This window comes from Cherax quadricarinatus, chromosome 2, assembly GCF_038502225.1.
Source record: "Cherax quadricarinatus isolate ZL_2023a chromosome 2, ASM3850222v1, whole genome shotgun sequence".
Classification (NCBI taxonomy): domain Eukaryota; kingdom Metazoa; phylum Arthropoda; class Malacostraca; order Decapoda; family Parastacidae; genus Cherax; species Cherax quadricarinatus.
This window is the reverse complement of record NC_091293.1, coordinates 80,661,460-80,684,477: the sequence shown is the minus strand read 5'-3', so window position 1 is coordinate 80,684,477 and position 23,018 is coordinate 80,661,460. Positions and strand designations below refer to the sequence as shown.

The window sequence follows — 23,018 nt, the reverse complement described above, 5'->3', positions numbered from 1 at the left end:
GAGGCCAAATTTCAAAGTGCACACCAGTGTCCAAGAATTTTCAAAAAAATAATTTTGCTATTTTTTCTTATGAAATGGTAGAGAATCTTTTTCTGAAGGTAATAAAACAAAAAGTATGAAATCTGATGGAAAACTGACGAAATTATGCTCTCGTGAATTTTGATGTGTCAGCGATATTTACGCATCGGCGATTTTGCCGACTTTCACTCCCATTTTAGGCCAATTACCTATTCCAGTCGACCAAAGTCTTAGCTATTTCACTAGTATTACTTTTATTTTATCGATTGAGCACAAGAAATTGCCACATCAACTGTTTCAACTACAAAATAAAGTGATTGGAAATTGGTAATTTGGCCAATTTAGTGCAAAGTTCAAAACATTCCAAATTCAAAATAGGGTCCAGAATAAACAATGCAGGCATTCCTGGCACTAAACTAACATTTCCTCTGTTCATTAGTTACATTTTCAGGCTTTACAAATGAATTCCATTTTGATTTTTAATTCACATAAAGAATTTTTATTCAAACCAAAAAATAGAAGATTTACTGTCAGGCAATATTGTAATAACTACATAAATAATATTAGCACATTTGTGAGCATATATTAGACCCACTAACTGGCGTGTATTAGATGTGGAAGGTCATTTATTTACTCTTGAACATCGGCAAAAATTTAACATTTCCGCAACTTTGAGCTCAGTTTCAAGTCATTTTCAGTATTAAAACCAATCAAAATCATCTCTATTTCTGTAATACATCTTCCATTCTATAAAATGAGACCAAGAAATCGCAAATACAACTATAAAAAACATACAAAAAAAAAACACTGCAGAGTTGCTGTTTTAATCGAAAATTATGGTCTCAGTTTTTTCTCTCATTATGCACTGTGTGCTGCAGAATTTGTTTTATGGGGTGCACACATACCACATAGATGTATTTTCTCACATCTAGGCCCAATTTTACCGCTCACAGCTTATCAGAGTGAGCTGAACTCATGGCGTAGATCTACGGTTTGGACCCTGAAAGGGTTAATCGAAATGCCATTAATTCGTTCCAGATGAATTCCTGCTCTCAGGAGGCATACCTGGAGAGAGTTTACCTGGAGAGAGTTCCGGGGGTCAACGCCCCCGCGGCCCGGTCTGTGACCAGGCCTCCTTAGGTCAGTGTCCCAGGATGCGACCCACACCAGTCGACTAACACCCAGGTACCCATTTTCCAGATGAATTCCTGCTCTCAGGAGGCATGACAAAATAACCCTAATATCAATTCTACAGCTTATTTATTTGTCACAATTCATCTAATATAAATAAGATAGAAAGCTGAAATACACTCTAGAATGAATAAAATATACCATTATGTGGGCAGCAGAGGGAGGAGGATTGTGGTCAAACATTCTAGCTATCAAAAAGTCAGAAGTGTTATAAGAGAAAATGGAGTTTGTGAGGCTAACTGAATTAGATCTGGTGTACATACGACATTTACATACCTTGGAGAAGAAATGCAGAGCGGCATATCTTTTCTTACTGTACTGTTTACCTGGAGATTACCTGGAGAGAGTTCCAGGGGTCAATGCCCCCACGGCCCGGTCTGTGACCAGGCCTCCTGGTGGATCAGAGCCTGATCAACCAGGCTGTTGCTGCTGGCTGCACGCAAACCAACGTACGAGCCACAGCCCGGCTGGTCAGGAACCGACTTTAGGTGCTTGTCCAGTGCCAGCTTGAAGACTGCCAGGGGTCTGTTGGTAATCCCTCTTATGTATGCTGGGAGGCAGTTGAACAGTCTCGGGCCCCTGACACTTATTGTATGGTCTCTTAACGTGCTAGTGACACCCCTGCTTTTTATTGGGGGGATGGTGCATCGTCTGCCAAGTCTTTTGCTTTCGTAGTGAGTGATTTTCGTGTGCAAGTTCGGTACTAGTCCCTCTAGGATTTTCCAGGTGTATATAATCATGTATCTCTCCCGCCTGCATTCCAGGGAATAAAGGTTTAGGAACCTCAAGCGCTCCCAGTAATTGAGGTGTTTTATCTCCGTTATGCGCGCCAGGAAGGTTCTCTGTACATTTTCTAGGTCAGCAATTTCACCTGCCTTGAAAGGTGCTGTTAGTGTGCAGCAATATTCCAGCCTAGATAGAACAAGTGACCTGAAGAGTGTCATCATGGGCTTGGCCTCCCTAGTTTTGAAGGTTCTCATTATCCATCCTGTATTGCTAATGCATCCACTGAATATTTAATATCTTATTAGAACAATATTGATGTGTCTGATTATAATTAAAACAATACTGACGTTACGATCATTCAACATGTTAGGTCATGTCAGATAAAAAAATGTTATGACTCCAAGTGAATCCATACATAGTGAAACCTGTACTGAAATAACCTCACTGTACAATGTACATACTGCATGTTGAGACATTCTATGCAAAAGATGACAAAATACAGAGAAAGCATTCATGTTAAAACTCTTTCAATCAATAAAGCATAAATGCTCCATTCAGCAAGGAGCATTAGGCTGTGAAGGTGTAAACACAGGAACATGATGACAAGTAACGGCAGACAAAGATGAAGACTGGAAGGAGTGAGGAAACAATACACAATGGAAATTAACAGTTGCGGAGGCATTGCAGTGAATTTTTTTTAACACACTGCCCGTCTCCCACTGAGGTAGGTGACCACTGCTCATTCCATCACTGTTCTGCCAGAGGTACACCAATACTACAGTTCAGATGCCCCTCCAAACAGTAACATACTCACCACTCCCTCAGAGTGCAGGCACTATATTTCCCACCTCCAGGGCTTAAGGCCAGTTAACTGGATTCCCTGAATCCCTTCAAAAAAAGTCACCTTGCTCAGGCTCCAACAATACATCAAGTCATAAAAACCACTTGCTTCTACTCACTTCTGTCTAACATGCTCACATACACCTTTTGGATGTTCAATCCTCTCGCATACAAAAACAAAGCTTTTACCCCTTCCCTCCAACCTTTCTTAGGACGACCCCTACCCTCCATTACAGATTTATACTTCCTCCAAGTCATCCCACATGTTAAAGAAACAAGATGTTAAATAATAAACACTGTAACACATTCTTTATTTGTAGCTGAATCCCGAAACAAACAACCTGAATATACTGCTGAAAGAAAATGTATTTTTATGTAGGGTTTGATGAATCAGTAGGAGCACAACCAGCCCACACTTCTCTATACCCACCAAAATAAATTTCTACCAATTTGTAGCTCAGTAAGACTAATCCTCCTATTTTCTTTATCATCTTCATTCTAGTTGTCTATGTCTGGCAGAGATGAATCCCGTCCAGCTAAAGCTAGGGAAGATCATTTCAGCAGTGCTGAAAACATCTTGCATTGGGACATGGTGGTCTCTGTGGTTCATCGAACCTTACTCAGAAATGTACAGTAGACCACTGCTTAACGCAGCAGTTATGTTCCTGAAAATGCCGTTTTAGTTAAAACTGTGTTAGACAAACTGAAGAACTTATGGAAAAAATAGGGTTACGTTCCAAGAAGCCCCCAAAAAGCCAAACATCTTTTTTTTAGACCAACAGTTCTTACAAAAATAAAAGTGAATATGTAATTGTAGTTCATTGTTGTGATGCAATTTGTTGTTTTTACTACTTAAGATTACAAATGTAACAGAAATAATAATAGTATTTTTTACCTAAATTGTGGGTACCGGTGTTTGTAGATGATTGTGGAGAGTGGAGAGTTATGCTGTGGCCCTACTGGGCTGAGGTGGATGGCAGAGGTTTTGGTATTGAAGTCGATGGTTGTACTGGAGAGTGCATAAATTCTGTAATGGATTTCTGTTCTATTTTACCCCACAGTACATTATACAATTGACGGTAAGGCATCAGCTGCTCTAGACACTGTTTCAGGGTCCGTCTTCAGTGACAAAGTCTAACTTTAAGTCAGTCAGTAAATCAGTAAAGTCAGTAAGTCAAGTCAGTAAAGCCAGTCAGTAAGTCAAGTCAGTAAAGTCAGTCAGTAAGTCAGTCAATTGGTCAGTCAGTAATCCAGTCAGTCAGTCAGTCAAAGTCAAAGTCAAAGTCAGTCAGTCAAAGTCAAGTCAAGTAAGTCAGTCAGTAAGTCAGTCAGTAAGTCAGTCAGTAAGTCAGTCAGTCAAGTCAGTAAGTCAGTCAGTAAGTCAGTCAAGTCAGTCAGTCAGTCAAGTCAGTAAGTCAGTCAGTCAAGTCAGTAAGTCAGTCAGTCAAGTCAGTAAAGTCAGTCAGTAAGTCAATTGGTCAGTCAGTAATCCTGTCAGTCAAGTCAGTCAGTCAGTAAATCAGTCAAGTCAGTAAATCAGTCAAGTCAGTCAGACAAGTCAATAAGTCAGTCAAAGTCAGTCAGTCAGTCAATCAAGTCAGTAAGTCAATCACACAAACTCATATTTACCTCATTCTTATGTGCACAAAGTGACGCTTCATTACGGACACAGGCTATCTCTTGTCTAATACATGTATCTCTATTTTCTTCATTCTAAGACCCTAACGCTTATACCTTTTCTTGCCACTTTCAGCAACATTTGTATGCCTACTGGGTGCCATGATTGCTTGGCAGATTTATGATATGGCAATTAAAAGATCTAAACTCCTAGCAGAGGGTGGTATGTACTACACGCGTATGAACCAAAGACTGGGACAAGGGTGGTGGGGGATGGTGGTAGGTCTTTCCCGTTGACTCAATGGTCTAACCAATAGCCAAGCAGAGTGTATCCCGTGGGTGATGCACGCTCAAAATTTTTTCCCCTCCCACAAAGTGAACCATGTTAAGTAAATTTTACAAAGTGTTATACAAAAATATGCAGCAATTCTTCAATAGTGCTATAACCAAAACATGCCAAACAAAACATTGTTAAAAGATGGTCTACTGAACATCTTGCATTTCAAAGCTAAGCATATACTACTGAATTTCTATTATGGATTGTGATAAACCACTAGCAAGCCTCCAAACATGACCCCAAGTAATGGTGAAGGCAGCTGTAAAAGAGGCAGGAAATACAAATATCATAGCAGAGATGGAAAAATCACAATTCACTGTTTGCCAAAGCTGAATGATGGCTTTCTTGCCTCCTGCTGACAACCATTTCATCAGCTGAGTCTAGAAATGTCATAATTCTATATAGAAAACAAACTGGCAACAGCCTATCTTACAAAATTTTCACATTTCTAACGAGTACAGTCAACTTGCCCTAGTCCTAACAGAAACATCTATTTCACATTGCCTGTGCTTATGCCATTTTTTTCTACATACCCTCTTCAGGCAAGATTACATTAGGTTAATGTCAAATATGTAATTAAATATAACCAAGTAGTATATATATAACATGTAAGAACACAAGAACAATTATGCATAAAAGCATAGCTGCATTCTGATTTGAAACAACATGGGGAACCAATGAGATGATAAATGAAGCATGACAATAAAGCCTTAACATTTACATTTAGTGCCACAGTAAGGTACTGTTTAAGAGTATGGGTTGCTGAGGAAGATGGAAATTTAGCAGAAAATTGGCATTACCAGACACACTTTTCCTATTAGTCCCTTAACTTGAGGTAACAAGAACCTGAAGCTAATCAGACAAAGTAAGTAATGACCAACCTGCAAATGGTGAAAACTCATCGTTTTGATCTCTAACATCCTGGCGTCTGCGTTGTACTGCTTTCTGCGCTCGTTGCCGATACAGAATGTACACCTGATCCTCTAGAGCACTGATCTCTGGCACCTGCCAACAGAATGTTTCTGTTATTCACTTTCTTTTAGGCAGTTATTATTTGAGTAAATATAACTGGCTTTAAAAAAAAAAATTTTTTTCTTATTGTTATAAGAAACTGTGCATTTGGGAGAAAGATATATTATATCTGGACATAAAATTAATTTATGGGAAAATTTTATATCTGCTACTTTCATAAGGGATGTCACAGGCAAAATAATCACTAAATGGCACCTAACAAATTTTAATTCTGGGTAAAAATTTCTTACCTGCAAGACTCCTAATACACTTCTTTGAACTCGGAGTAATAACAGCTGTTTCTAATGTGCTCTCACCAAACCCACCCACTCCCCTTCCCCACATCACAGCAGCCAAGAAACACCAATAGAAGCGTAGGGCATGTTTTCTTACACCCGTTGTCCATGTTCACTTAGCAGTAACAAGGTACTGTAAAGCCTCAACACAATGGACTAATAGGGTGAAATTTCAGTGTTTGTTAAAACATAAAAAAAAAAAAAAAAAAAAAAAAAAAGACAAAGTGCTCTACTGTACACCTTATATAGTAGTGTACACACAATTTACATATATACTACTTTAAACACTGAAAATAGATAGTTTTAAGTGCAATTTATCCAGTGGATTTTGTCCATTATTTCAGTAATCCAATATATAAAGGGATTACTGTACCTGGGTGTTAGTGGGCAATTTTGGGTTATATGCCAAGAAGGGTGCTAGTATACCTTAGATCAAGCCTGGCTTTAAAAATCACCTGAGATAGGATAACAATTATTAGCCTGTAAATTAAAATCTATAAAAAAAATTACCTCCAAACCCCACTAACCCCCTTCCTCCCATACACCTTGATAAAACTTTTTAAGTTATTTACTCATGAATATATTATTTAAGTAGCTATTTTTATGAATGAGAGTTTATTATGGTAGTGTGATTAGTATGGTGGCCTATGCCACCATTGCTTATGTATTAACTTCATCCATTTATGACTTAAAAAAAAAGTCTAGGAAAAACATTAGTGTCTTTACAGTGTGTTGAGAGAGAAATGAAGCTCCCATTATAGTAATTATTATTGGGAAGCTCTAAACCCATATAAATCAAAGTCTTAAAGCTGCCACAGCAACGGAAATTAAATAATTTTTTAAATTACAGTATAGTCGAACCTCGGTTGTCAATAAATCGGTTTTTGAATCAAGTGTTTGAGAACAAAATGTCCTGGTTTTTGTATGTTTTCTTGGTTGTCGACAAGATCACTTTTTATTGAGTGGGTTCATGAGGTCTTTTCTCCCACTGTCAAAAAGTACCTCATTAAAAAATAATTGCCACTTGGTCCTTTTACTTATGGATAATGCTCCTGCTCACCCTTCAAGCTTGGAAAACGTGTTGCTGGAGGAGTTCAGTTTTATAACTGTTAAGTTCTTGCCTAGGTCTTGCCTCCTAACACCACTCCTCTCATCCAGCCCATGGATCAGCAGGTCATTTCTAACTTCAAGAAACTCTACACCAAAGCACTTTTTGAAAGGCACTGTGAAGTCACTTCAGAAACAAATTTAACCCTCAGGGAGTTCTGGAAGGGCCAATTCAATATCCTCACTTGCTTGAGGCTTAAAGACAAAGCCTGGGGGAATGTGTCTTCCAGGACCATGTAGTCAGCATGGAAGAAATTGTGGCCTGACTTTGTAGCAGCCAGGGATTTTGAAGGTTTTGAAGATGAGCCTGAGCCAGTAGAGGATATTGCATCCTTGGGAAAGACCTTGGGCCTAGAGTTGACTGAAGATGATGTGGAGGAGTTGAAGGAGAATAGAACTGAACTCACCACAGAAGAACTTCTAGACCTTCAGAAGGAGCAGCAACAGATTGCAGTGGAGGAGCTGTCATCAGAAGAGGAGAAAAGGAATGATGTGCCCATTGCACTTGTCAAGGAAATGTGTGCTAAATGGTATGAAGTGCAGGAGTTTGCTGTAAAAATATGAGCCAAAGCAGAGGTCATCCATCTCTCTCTCTAACATGTACAATAACAGTGTGTCTAGGAAACAAACAAACCTCACTGGACAGGCTTTTAGTGAGACAAAGTACGTGGTGAAAAAAAAACAAAGAGGAGAAACAACACCACAAGGACAGTTATTTGACACATTAACAGAAGGTGACTCTCCTTCCAATCAGTAACATACCCCCTCCTCTCCTCCACCTCCTGCTTCCAATATGCTATTAGCTCTCCTCTAGTTGGTAAGGGGGAGTAAAATTTTCATTTACCGTACAGTATTTCAGTTAAATTTTAATTTAGTATTCATTTTTTACAGTTTTCCTGTGCTGTATAATTTTATACATTGTTCTTTGTAGTAGTTAGTACATTATTAACCCTTTGAGGGTCCGTGGCATAGATCTACGGCTAGATGTTGAGGGTCCAAACCGTAGATCTATGCCATGAACTCAGCTCACTCTGATAAGCTGTGAGCGATAAACTTGGGCCTAGATGTGAGAGAATACATCTATGTGGTGTGTGCACCCCATAAAACAAATCCTGCAGCACACAGTGCATAATGAGAGAAAAAAAACTGAGACCATAATTTTCGATTAAAACAGCGACTCTGCAGTGTTTTTTATGTTTTTTTATAGTTGTATTTGCGATTTCTTGGTCTCATTTGATAGAATGGAAGATATGTTACAGAAATGGAGATAATTTTGATTGGTTTTAGTAATGGAAATGGGTTGAAACTGAGCTCAAAATAGCAGAAATGTTAAATTTTTGCCGATGTTCAAGACTAAATAAATAATCCCACACATCTAATACACGCCAGCCGGTGGGTCTAATATACGTTCACAAATGTGATATTATTTATGCAATTATTACAGTATTGCATAACAGTAAATCATCTATTTTTTTGGTTTGAATAAAAATTCATTATGTGAATAAAAAATCAAAATGGAATTCATTTGTAAAGCCTCAAAACATAGCTAATGAACAGAGGAAATGTTAGTTTAGTTCCAGGAATGCCTGCATTTTTTATTCTGAACCCTGTTTTGAAATTTGGCCTTTGGACCCTGAAAGGGTTAATATATTATATTGTCATTTCAGGTCTGGAACAGATTAATTCTATATACATTATTCTTTATGGGAAAAATTGCTTTGGTTGTCAGCAATTTTTGGTTGCCAAATTGACATCTAGAACAAATTACATTTGAAAACCGAGGTTCCACTGTATTAATATTATTTTTTAAATATCAGTTAACTCAAACTTGTTAATTTTATTTTTAACAAGTTACTTTCATATACAGCAAAACCCCTGTATCCACTGATTCGTTTTACATTGTTTCTGTTATCCACGGTTTACCATGGTCAAAAAATACTCATTTTGTATAATAATGGCTCCAGAGCACAAAATCGAACAGGTGGCAGTTCTTCAAAGCTTAAAAGAAGCTGTAAAGTGCTTTTCATCATTAAAAAAAAGTGATAATTCTCCACATATTGTGCATAATTTATCAATTAAACTTTATAATAGGTATGTATAGGACTTCAATATAGGGTTTGCTATTATCCATGGCAGGTACTTGGAACTTATCCCCCGTGGATACAGGGGTCCTGCTGTATAATAAACTGCTCTGCTTTTCTATCAAATTAACCCCCTTCCCTAGAGAAACCTGAAAACTTTCCCGAACCCTTGCAAGGTGTTCAGCTGGCTGGTGCTGTACATGGGCTAAGCTCAGTTTTGTACAGTATATTCTGGATAAATGAGCATCAACTGTGCATAAAATTAGTGCCATGAATTACTGCAGTAATGCTACCCAAATTATTGTTCCATTTATTATATTATTTTACATTACTATATTCTTAACCCTATAGCCTTCTTGTATTCATTAATGAACTCATTTTTTGTTGACTCTGACACTGCTGTAAGGCCAAGTATAGTCAGAGATCTGTGTTTTGTAGGCTTACTCTTGGTTTTCCTCAAGGAACAAACCTGAGAGCTCTATTTCTATTTCCCAAGGGAAGTGAGGCACTCAGATGTGAAGCAGTGTGGCTCAAAACTTGGCAGAGGATGGTTTCTAGCTATTCACCATCGCTTGTAAGTAGAAATGATGACTGTTTGGACCCTCAAAAATTTATACGAAAAAAAATCATTAACCCTTTCACTGTCAGTCCCATAACATTACGGCTTTGAAGCCAGTGTTGGTCCCATACTACTACTCCAAAATTTTAGCGGCTTCCAATCTTGTGGGAGAAAGCTGGTAGGCCTACATATGATTGAATGGGTCTGAGTAGTCAGTGTGTGCAGTATAAAAAAAAAATCCTGCAGCACGCAGTGCATAATGAAAAAAAAACTGCGACCATGTTTTTGGTTTAATATAGCGACTTTGCAGAGTATTTTAGTATAGTATTTATGGTTTTATTCTAGTTTTCTTGGTCTCATTTGATAGCATGGGAGATATACTACAGAAATAGTGATGATTTCGAATGGTTTACCAACTATAAGTAGCTTGAAATTGAGCTCTAACTTGTGGAAATGTTCGATTTTTGACAATGCTCAAATATCACGTCATGCGTCCAATACACGTCAACTGATGGGTCTAACATGCTTTCATAAATGCGCTATTATTATTCATAGTACTTTTTACAATAACGCAGTAGTCTGCATAACAGTAAATCTTCTATTTTTTGTGTGAATCAAAATTCAAAATGGAAAGCAAGCATAATATAAGAGGGGAATGGAGATGTGACTAATGAACAGAAAAATTTTTATTATAGTGCTAGGAATGCTGCACTGTTTATTTTAGACCCTATTTTGAACTTGGCCTTTCTTGAATTTTTGTGTGAAGTTGGCCAAATTACCAATCTGATCACTTTACTGGGTAGTTGAAATAAGTAAATGGGCAGTTTCTTGTACTCAATCAACAGAACAAAAGGAGTACTAGTGAAATTGCTATGAATACAGAAGACTGGAACAATGGAATTGGCCCAAAATAGGGCTCAAAATGGGCGAAAGCGCCAATGCGCAAATATCGTCAAGACTGCAAACTCTGCAAGAGTGTAATTCCATAACTGTTCCATCAAATTTCATGCTTCTGGTTTCATTACCTTTGGAAAGAGATTCTTTATTGTTTCATAAGAATTTTTTTTTTTGGGGGGGGGGGGGTAAGAATTCTTTGACACAGAGCAAGTTTGTGAGCAAGGGTCGTGACAGTGAAAGGGTTAAAAGTTCTAAGAGTTAAGAGGAGTGTGAACCGAGCAGTCGAAAACAACATAGAAGTAACTGTGAATCCCTCCAGAATTTCCATGATGGAATACTATAGAGCTAATACTGATTTATGCAGAATTAATATTATGTAACATCAATTAAATGAAAAAATTTACACATCACTTTTCAGTTTACCAATAAAAACATTGCACAAGAAAATGTGCAATATAAGAATATATATTAACTATTAATTATTTTCATAATAAGTCACCATATTGAATATACAGTATGTAATACAGTATATCCAGGGTAAAATGAAAAAATAATTTAATTATGTTCTTAACCCTTTGACTGTTTTGGTCGTATAAACTGTATACGTCTTATGAGCCAGTTCGGGCGTATATATACTCAATGATTCTAGCGGCTTCAAATCAAGCAGGAGAAAGCTGGTAGGCCCACATGTGAGAGAATGGGTCTGTGTGGTCAGTGTGCACCACATAAAAAAAATCCTGCAGCACACAGCACATAATGAGAAAAAAAAAAACTACTTTTTTTTGGATTAAAATGCCGACTTTGAGGTGTATTTTCGTATAGTATTTATCGTTGTATTCTTGTTTTCATGATCTCACGTGATAAAATGGAAAACGTATTGCAGAAACAGAGATGATTTTGATTAGTTTCACGATGAAAACGACCTTGAAATTGAGCTCAAAGTATCGGAAATGTTCGATTTTTACCAATGTTCAAGAGTAAGCAAATCACACCACACACCCAATACACATCAACTGGGGAGTCTAATATTCTTTCACTAGTGCACTGATATTATTTATATCATTTTTACAATAATGCAGTAGTCTGCATAACAGTAAATTTGTATTTTTTGTATGAATAAAAAATCAAAATAGAAAGCAATAGTAATATAAGAGGGGCCTAGAGACGTGACTAATGAACAGAGGATATATTATTTTAGTGCCAAGAATGTCTACATTGTTTATTCTGGACCATATTTTGAAATTGGCATCTTTTTTAATTTGCATGAAATCGGCCGAATTGCCAATTTCTGACCACTTTATTGGGTAGTTCAAATCGGTAAATGTACGGTTTCTTGTACTCAATTGATAGAAAAAATGGAGTTCTAAAGAAATAGCTATGAGTTTGGTCAACTGGAACAATGGAATTGGCCAAAAACAGGGCTCAAAATCGCCGAAATCGCTAATGCGTATATGTCGCTGAGACCGCTAACTTGCGGGAGCGTAATTCTGCGAGTTTTCGACAAAATTTCGTACTTTTGGTGTCATTACCATCAGGAAAAGATTCTCTATCATTTCATAAGAAATTTTTTTTTTTTCCCAAAAATTTTGCTACATAGAATGAGCTTCAGAAAGGGGGCTTGCGACATTCAAAGGGTTAAGAAACATGCAGGGTTGAGAATACAAGTGTTTGTTTTAATATATTTACCATAATTATCTATTGTGTTTTACAGTACAGGTTGGCCATCACTAATCCGGTAATCAGTAATCCGGTTCCATCAGTAATCCGGTATGAATTTCAGCTAGCATAATTTAAAATTTCCAAGGTTGCCTCACCAACCAGCTGCTACTTTTTGGTGATGCTACTTGCTGCACAAGTCATTCCAATTTCTTTTTCTCCATTTATTGTCATAATCTACTCACTTTTAGCCCTACCCATGGTTCCAATGAATAAAAGAAATGCTTCTTGTTGTGTAAAGCACATACACTGTAGATTGTCCATAAAAGATAAGGTGGCTTTGAAGCCACTGTCAGCCACCATGAGCTCAGCTCACTCGGATAAGATGTGACCAGTAAATCTGGGCCTACATATTAGAGAATAGGCCTGTGTGGTAAGTGTGCACTATATAAAAAAAATCCTGCAGCACACAGTGCATGAGAAAAAACGGAGACCGCGTCGTTGGTGTAAAACTGACTTTGCGGTGTATTTTCCTAAGGTTTTTATGGTTGTATCCTGGTTTCTTTTGGTCTCATTTTGTAGATAGCCTGTACTGTCTGCACAGACAGCCTTGCTGTCTGCCAGCTTAGTTCATATTTTGTGCCACTCAGGTGCTGCCCTCTGGGCCTGTCCAAGTCTGTGGGAAGCTGGTCCCACACTCTCTCACTCACACAGTGGCCTAGCAGGAAAACACAAGGCCTACTACTAGTTCCCTCTCATGGGCATGGCCTACTTGGGCCATGGGCACAACACACAAGCCTGTGTACCCACCACGACTTTTCAATAAACAAAGAAGCCTCCGAAGATGTTTATCATTCACACACCCGCTTTCAGTACACCAAATAATCTCGTTATAATTTGATAGAATGGAAGAAATATTAGAGAAATAGATGTGATTTTGATTCATTCCACGATGGAAAGTACCTTGAAATTGAGCTCAAAGTTGCGGAAATGTTCGATTTTTGCTGATGTTCAAGAGTAAACAAATGACATCACCGTCCAATACGTGTACAACTGGCTGGTCTAATGCGCAGTCACGAATGGGTTGACATTATTTATACAATTATTACAATAATGCAGTAGTCTGCATAATAGTAAATCTTCTGTTTTTTGTGTGAATAAAAATTCAAAATGGAGAGCAAGCGTAATATAAGTGGGGCCTGGAGCTGTGACTAATAAACAGAAAATGTTATTTTAGTGCCCAGATTGTCTGTATTGCTTATTCTGGACCCTATTTTGAAATTGACTCCTCTAGAAATTTGTGTGAAATTGGACAAGTTACCAATTTCTGACCACTTTACTGGGTAGCTGAAATAAGTTAATGGGCGGTTTCTTGTACTCAATCGACAGAATAGAAGGAATACTAGTGAAATAGTTATGAGTTTGGTAGACTGGAACAATGGAATGGGCCAAAAATAGGGTGTAAAGTGGGTGAAATCGCCGATGCATAAATATCGCCACTGGCTTAAGGGTATTCTAACCTAACCACTCTATAATCTGGCAAAATCACTAATGCGGCACACTACAGGTCCCAATGATGCCGGATTAGTGATGGTCAACATGTATTACATATTTTTAACTAATTTGTTCCACACTACTTCTCTGTTTCTTTCCTTTCTGATAAAAATGAGAAACAGATTATGATTATTTTTGTCCACTGGGTAGATTTGGTTGCAACTTAATAAAGTCCACTGTGTGGGCAGAACATTGGCAATAAAGGCTCTTATTATACAGGAGGGCCCCGCTTATACAGCAGGTTAGGTTCCAGGCCACCGCTGTGAAGCAAAAATTACTGCAAAGTGAAACATAGCCTTTTTTCACTTTCAAATGCATATAAAAGCCTGATAACATGTTTACACTATGATATTAACTGAGCATTAAAGCTAGGCCTAAAAAATGCATATACAGTACACACATTACTTACCTTAAAGTATTTTTGTCCTGAGCTTATAGTGAGTAGTGAATATATTTACTGTAGGAAGTATGAATAAATGAAGAATGGGTATAATTGAAAGGCACTGTATTAGCAAAACACTATCAAGAAAAATGCTGTAAAGTGGGGGCCCTCCTGTTCTGCCTTTGTCTTTATCCACTTTGGACATTCAGATGAATCATACATTAGCTCCTTACTAATTAAAAATTAACACAAATATGTATTCATAATTTAGCATTCGGAAGCAAACAAATGTTTAGTTTTAAGAAAGAAGAAATATTCTTGAAAATATGTGTGTATTGTCAACACATTTGATATATTGTATAAAACATGTTACCTAAAAGCAAGTAGTACTGCATCTAAGTCATCTATCCACATACAATAAATCTTTCACCTTGCACAAACAAGTTGTATTTACTCAAAATTAGTACGAGTCTGATGAAAAAGGTGGGTACTCGAGGAGTATATCTTAAGTGAGAGCAACATGACAAGATTAATCATAAGGTCTTATCCTAGAGCAATCAAAGGTCATGTGTGAATACTTAAATGTCTCTGAGCAGTAATTAATACAGCTGCTTCAATATAAAGAATGAGCATACAATAAAAAAATCTTAAGAAAATATTTTGGTAACATATACAAACATGAAAATGGCATGCCACCATTTGAGCCTCAGTGACAAGAAAAGAATTTTCAATAATAACAAGCAACCACCTGAATGCCAATATGTCCACAACATAATATTTATGGGCAGAGGCGTCGTAAGGCAGGGGCAGGGGGGGGGCACCCCGGGTGACACCATAGAGCCTCTAAAGAAGGTGACACTAGTGGCCAAAACCATGCTGCAGCAACCTAAGAGAAAAATTATTTGTTTCTATATAGCCTATTATAGGATTACATAGTACAAATAGGCCTATAGTATAGGGAAAATCATTGATTTTGATCATGTGATAGATGACTTTGCAGGATTGAAGGCAAGGAAATGAAACATCAGATTCTTTGAGATGCTATCTGTACTCAAGGTTAAATCGGAACTAGTGTTTTTCTTTTTTTTTCATTTTTTTCATTGATGAAGATGAATAAATGTAGGATCAGTCAGCTGTACTCAAAGTGGTATTTGAGTTAATGTTTCCTCAATATTACTGCAATTATTTTATCATTAATAAAGTTCGGTTTATGGCCTTTAAACGTTCTCATTATTAAATATTAGTCACTGGTCATGCAGCAGTGATGTAACTAGGGTTTACCACCCCTTGGATTTCATGAGGGTGACACTAAAGATGCTGCCCCGTGTGACACCAATGATTCCGCCCTGGGTGACACCAATGATTCCGCCCCGGGTGACACCAACTCTAGCGATGCCTCTGTTTATGGGGCTTAATAAACGTAATAAATTTATACAAAGTAAATCAGACTGCAAAAAAATATTATATACCTACAAGTCTGGGTGCTTAGAAATGGCTAACCCTTAATCTATGACCTCGCAAAAAATTACTTTTTTTTTTTAAAGGACACACATGCATGCACACACACACACCTGCACGCATACATATGCATACACACCTACACATACCTTTACATGCACACACACCTACACATGCACACAAGGAATACTTAACAAGAAGGAAGCAACAAGTTACTTTTAGGGAGGAGGTGCCAGAATGGCTGAGTGTGAGGAGTGGAGTTACAAGAGGGTCAGTACATGGACCAGTACTGTTTATGTATGTAAACTACATGAAAGAGGAAGTCGAGTCAGAGGTGTCCATATTCACAACTGATGTGAAACTAATGAGGAGAATGCAAACAGAAGTAGACCAGGCAGGATTACAAAATGGATCTGAACAAGCTGCAGGATTAGTTTGACAGGTGGCTACTGGAATTTAACCGTAGCAAATGCAAAGTTATGAAAACTGGAAAAGGGTGAAGATGTTCAGAAACAGTGCACAGGATCGGGAGACAAAGGCCTGCTAACCTTCTTCAGGGTTGGAACAGTTCCAAATATTTCACCTGAGCACAAATCAACCCAATAACTGCTGCAGCAAATGTGAGATTGGTAAATTTAAGAGTACTTTCAGAAACATTAACAAGGAGTCATTTACAACTTTATACATGGCATGTGTGAGGCCCATCTTGGAGTGTGTAGTGACAGTATGGAATCCACATCTATTTAAGCATGTAAAGAAACTGGAAACATGGCAAAAGGTTTGCACCAAACTAGTCCCAGAGCTGAAGGGTATGATCTAGGAGAAGAGTACACAAATTACCTGCATGTAAGAAACTGACCCTTATGTCTAGTGTGCCTAGTCAATGGTTTAAGTCGACCGAAACATTGTCACAAGTTTCAGCCTCTTTATTCTTTGTGAGGAGAGGCTAGAGGATTATAAGTATAATAAAAAAGAAGCACTAAACCTACTAGGGTCATACAGTACTGCAGGGCAAGGAGTGATGCAGGATCAAAAGATAAGTAAGGGTGGAGAGAACAACAAAAGTAAAGTTAGGAAGGGCTGTGAGGAGTGCTAAAGGAAGTATTATCGAAGTTTGTGTAATAAATCAGTTGCTGTCAAAAAGTCAAAGAGGGAGGAAGATAAAATAAGGGCGTTAGAGTGGTGATGACGTAGGAGGTAAATTCTGCGTGCTCGTTGATGGACAGGACAGTCCAACAAATATGGCTAACTGAAACTGGAACCTGACAATTCTCACAAAGTGGAACAGGGTGCCTAAAGGAGCTAAACCTGATGACATTAAAGGACAAAAGGACCTGAGGTAGCATGATCCCAATGCACCAAATACTCAAGAGGAAATGACAGGGTGGATAGGGAGTGTTTGAGAGGAAGGGCTCAGGTATATGAGGTCACAGCTGGAAGTTAAAAGCACAAACCTGAATGAGGATGTTAGGAAATACTTTTTAAGCCTTAGAGTGGTCAGGAAGTATAACAATCTACACAGCGATATTCTAGAGGTAGAATCAAAACACAGCTTTACAGACAGGTATGATATGGCTCACACAGCCAGACGAAAATCTACCTTGTGTTCCTGCACAAAGATCCATCAACTTGGGACTCAGATGAGGACATCAAAGAGACTCTCTAGATGATGGCAAACATCAAGGTTGTCAAAGGCAATGCTGAATGTAAGGCTGTTCTCATTCAGGAGTACAGTGGAAAGCACACACAAGGATGAGGATACCTCTATCACTTATGATATGTCATTCACATACATCAGAAGCAATACTGGTCCTAATATTTGCAGAGCCCATTTTACCTTTCTGACATCAGTTTTTGGACAATCATTCTTTGCTTCCTGCCTTTAAGGTATTCCTTTATCCAATGCAGTACATTCCCCGTTATCCTGCTCCTGCTGCTGCTGCTCAAGTTTTTGCCCCAATCTCCTGTGAGGTACAGTAACAAATGAATTCATGCAGTCTAAGAATTTGCAATCCACCATCTTTCTCATGCCTCATTTCTGTTACTTTGTAACATAACTCCGTCAAGTTAATGAGAAGATTTTTGTGACAGATTGTGGCCCGATTCGTGTTATTTACAGCAACAACAACCCTCCAGCTCCTTAATTAAGGCATGGAAGGTAACATTTTGGCAGGTAGAGGAAACCGAGTTCCTTGCTAATATGACAGTGTGAGGTACAGTAATCCACTGGGTTTGTTGGTTGAGGGAAAAGAGTTTTGCCCTGTTTAGATTTCTAAGTATGTACTTAATGTTGGAGAGAGGTTTCCAGATGGTGTGTTTTCAAGCCTGGAGTTTGCCTGAAGAGGGTTTTGGGGTCAAAGCCCCCACAGTTCGGTTGAGACAAGGCCTCGTGGTGGATCAGGGTCTGATCAACCAGGCTGTTACTGCTGGCCACACGCAAACATACGTACGAACCACAGCCCGGTTGGTCAGGTACTGACTTTGGGTGCCTGTCCAGTGCCTTCTTGAAGACAGCCAGGGGTCCATTGGTAATTCCTCTTATGTATGCTGGCAGTTGAACAATCTTGGGCTCTGGACACTCACTGTGTTGCCTCTCAGTGTACTCATGGCGGCCCTGCTTTTCATTGGGGGAGTGTTGCATCTCCTGCCGAGTCTTTTGCTTTCATAGGGAATGATTTTCATGTGCAAGTTTGGTACTAATCCCTCTAAGATTTTCCAAGTGTATATTATCGTGTATCTCTCGCCTGGAATCAGGGAATACAAATCAAGGGCCTTCAACCGTTCCCAGTAATTTAGGTGCCGTATCATACCTGTGTGTGCTGTGAAAGTTCTCTGTACACTCTCCAGATCAGCAATTTTGCCTGCCTTGAAGGGGACAGTTAGTGTACAGCAGTATTCCAGCCTAGAGAGAACAAGTGATTTGAAGAGAATCTTCATGGGCTTGGTATCCCTAGTTTTGAAGGTTCTCATTATCCATCCTACCATTTTCCTAGGAGATGCAGCAGGTACATTATCGTGGTCTTTGAAGACGAGATCCTCTTGACATTATCACTCCCATTTTTTTCCTACTGTTGGTCAAGGTCCTCTGGAAGATAACTTTGAGCCCACCCACCCTCCGACTTGCAATCGATCCGAGTATCATCATTGTCATGAGAAAACCCAGGTACATGTTCAAGGCAAAACAAGGGTGGTTTAAAAGCCATTAATGGATTCAGGCAACAAACGATTGCCCAAAAACAATTTCAGGTTGTGAGGAGGGTTTATGACCACACTGGGGTCAATAAAGGGTGCTGCAGTTATTAAAGATCCAGGAGAATCAGCCATTGTCTCACATATCATGATGTGCAAAATAGGAGGTAGCTCCAATAATAAACTAGAAGAAACTATGCACCCTGAACTAGTGTGACCTCTGCTGCCCCATTTAGTGTTGTTGTTTCTAGAAGAAACCTCTTGCTCTATCCAGTGCACAACACCAGGATGGTACCTCCAGAATTGACTGAGCAAAACTGCCACACTAGAGGAGAGAATTAACCATGCAACCATCTTTCAGCTAATATGGTAGTGGGTAAAATGTAATGAACACCAGGAGTCATACACTCTCAGCTGCCACTTCTAGATCAGCAGGCAACCTCTGGTAATACTTCTGTTATCAGAGGCCCTGAAAGATGGCCACCCAAGGTCTCACTGGAGTGTCACCTGTTATGCCCTTTAGAAGATGATCTAATTTCCATAAGGTGGAGTGACACAACCACTCCAGTATTACTTACAGAAGCTATGTTACAACAAAGCTGATAGTGGCTGCCTTTCTCTCTGAATTTCACAAAAGGGGAGAATTTCATCACTAATCTGGCCAAATGGAGAGAGGGAGGGTTGGAAGAAGAGGTCTGATTCCTCCAGTCAAGAACCCCTTCAACACTATAAGGAACACTTTTGAAGGAGATCAAGTTCCATAACACTGGTTGCTGAAGTTCCTGAAGTTGTTTTCTTGGGACACCTACAGTGCACACTCAGCTATGCTGCTTTTCTACATACTATTATTAACCCTTAAACGGTCCAAACGTATATATACGTTTTTTCAACATCTGAAAGTATGTAAAAAAATGTAGATCTTCTTTTTTGTTTTACATTTGAAAATGTGTAAAAAAAACTTTTATCTACATTTTTTTTGGTATATTTGAAACTATGTAACAAAAAGTAGATCTACTTTCGAAGCACTACGAATTTGAACGTCGATCTGTTTGGACCGTTTAAGGGTTAAACTGTCCAAGCAGATCTACATTCACAAAGTTTTTTTTAAATGTTTTCAAATGTAAAAAAAAAATTACTTTTTTTTACATACTTTCAGATGTTGAAAAAACGTAGATCTACGTTTGGACAGTTTAAGGGTTAATGTTCACAGGCTATATTTCCTTGGGTAAGGGAATGCAAACTTCAATCTTTACAGCTGTTTACATTAATTAATAAATCAGCATGTATTCTTTGTCCATTATCAAGTAACAAAGTAACCATCTATCTCCTGAACTACAGAAAGGTGAACAATAGACAACAAGAATTCACACACATACAAAAAAAAAAAAAAAAAAAAGTTTAAAGTGGAGAGATACTGAGCTACAATTGGAAGGCAAATAATCAAACTAACGAAGACAGGCAAATTTTTAGAAAATATTCTTATTTGTTCACTGAACCCATCACAATGTGGGGTTTTTGCAAACAGTATTTTAGTACTTTAAACATACAGTGCCTTTATGCCAAACCACCTTATATGCATAATTCAATTAACCCCCTTAACTGTGGTATAACTGGAAAATAAATTTCTGAGCATGCAGAAAGATTCTGATTTTTTTTTTTATAAAACTTACCATTTTATGTGCTGAAGTTGGCCAAAATCAACGTGCTGTTGGCAACATCGGCACTAAAACCCCCAATTAGTTTTTTATTTTTTTTGAGGGGGAAAGGGGGGGGGGGGGTTCCAGTTTTCTAAGCAAAATAAAGTGCATTTTTTTCATTTTTTTTTTTTTGTATGTGCTGGTTAACACCAAGTACCTCATTTTGGAACAAAAATATCCTGATTTCAAGCAAAAATAATACTGTAAATATGTCAGGAAGCACACTGCACAATAAGAACACTATCATTATCCCTTAGAATCTGTACAAATAAAGTTTACCTAATAACCGTTTCTATCATGCAACACAATATACATATTTTAATTGACATACAAGAAATGTTTCAAGGTATGATAGTCCTCAAAACATGGTTTAAGGCACAATGGAATATCACACAACTTACAATTGTATCAAGTATGTATTAACTTGCTTGGCTTTCTCCTTGTGTTGACGTAAGTAACATCATTTCTATGCTTTCTTCTACTTCTTTGTAGCAGGAATATTATCAGGAATATACATCAGGCTTCAGCCGATACTGATAACGTTGAGAATGTCACCGCCATTGCCCTGGTGGTGACATTTTGGCTCAGTCTTCAACTGGTATTTTTCTGTTATCTGTCTTATGATAGATAAATGGGAATCAGCCAATTTGAGTTTATGTTGTTTCACTTCTAACATATTATATGCATTTTGCACTGCAACATCCAATAGCTGTGGTGTCAAAATATGTATGTGTATCTGTTTGCCAGTCAACCTTTCCATTTTCCTTCATTTGATGCTTGCAGATGGTCGTCAACATTGTCACATCTCCTGTCATGCTACTGAAATGCCATTATGTTACTGATATGAAATACCTGCACTTCACTGTCATCCAGTGATTTTTGTGAATGACGGCACATATTTCCTATTTCCTCACAGTGTCTCTCGCATGTCCGCATTGTTCACCTTTAGGAAATCAGAGAGAAAGGCTTGTTTATCAATTATCTGTGAATAAGGTATGCCCTTTGCCTACATTTAGCAATGATATTCTTTACAACTGCACCAGGGAGTCTTAACACATCACTGGTGTTTTCCTGCATACACAGTAACATCTAGCACTATACCAGTCTCACAATCACATATCAAAGAAAAGTCTGCTACCAAACCAGTCATTTGGTATATATTGCTTAAAGGAAAGTCTTCCTTGGAATAAATAAAGAGTACTCACTGAATTCATGTTTCAGGTACATAATCACTTAGCAGATTTTGTAAAGCAAATCATCTCTCTTGAGGATTGCTTTTATCAGAGAAATGCAACACATGCAGCAATAAGAGAAAACAAGCAATAGGCATTTCACTGAAAGTTTATCTGTACTCCAATACTGTTATATTAGTCTTATGGGTGTGGGGCATCAGCATTAGTATTGTAGAGATAGTTCTGTAACCACAGTGTCCTTCCACTTTCAAAGCCATGATTTCAGTGAAACATAAGAGTTAGCCATCATGTACTTGTAATAGATATATGACTGGGTAACATAACAATAGTTCACTGAAGAATAACAAAGTAGTCAAGTTCAGTGGAATCATTTGTTTTTGGATAATCTGGCTAAATTCCACTATTATCATCATCAAATTGTGAAACAACTGACACGAAGGAAGTAATTTCCTGCCAGTTCCACACCCTGTTTGTCTGTGAGTATATAATATCTGCTGTTGGTGTCACAGCTAGTGGTAATATTGTTACAGATGGTGGTGGTTTCACTACTGGTGTTATTGTCATAGCTGATGGTGCCACAGCTTGTGTTTTTGTCACAGGTGATGGTGTCATCAGTGGTGCTTATGCTGGCATGCCTTGTACTGTTGTTACCACTGTTGGCACTGCCACAGCTGTTGTCACAGATGGTGTTGGTGCTGCATGCTATTTCCTGATACCAAGGAAAGCACCATCAATGTCACAATCACTATGTCCTACAATGTGAACACAGAAAAATGAAACAGCACACAAATGAGAGCCATATCAAGAGTGATGCTTCACCGGTGTTCGTTTCACAAGGTAAAGAAGTGTCAGCATCTGCTTTATGTGGCTAGACCAGAAGTAGACAGCATTACTATATCTTGGGTTGAACTGGCACTTCTTTCATTCCTAGTTGCACAACCATTGCTGTCCCTTTAAAAAAAAAAATCCTCCTCAATTTCACTGGTGTTTAGACTGAACAATAAGGTTGTGGTGTCAGCCAGCCATTGTGACCCTATGTTTGATGGGTGATATTACTCAATTCCCCATGCATACCTATGCAGTCTGGATTCATTTTCCTAGGAAACACGAGGTAGTTAGCATGTGGCAAATTTGAGGCCGAGAAATGTATATTGGACACAGTTAAAAGGTTAAAGGTGCCCTATTGTCATTTACCCCAACACTACAAAC

At 38.3% G+C, this 23,018-nt stretch overlaps 1 protein-coding gene across 1 annotated transcript in view; it reads right to left on the bottom strand.

Annotated features, from left to right (window-relative positions):
- LOC128688410 (PAX3- and PAX7-binding protein 1) overlaps nucleotides 1–23,018 on the bottom strand; it is a 198,569-nt gene that overhangs the window by 66,774 nt on the left and 108,777 nt on the right. Inside the window, exon 9 of the mRNA XM_053776269.2 lies at nucleotides 5,611–5,734. Coding sequence (XP_053632244.1) covers nucleotides 5,611–5,734 — 124 coding nt within the window. The remainder of the gene's footprint in view (nucleotides 1–5,610; nucleotides 5,735–23,018) is intronic.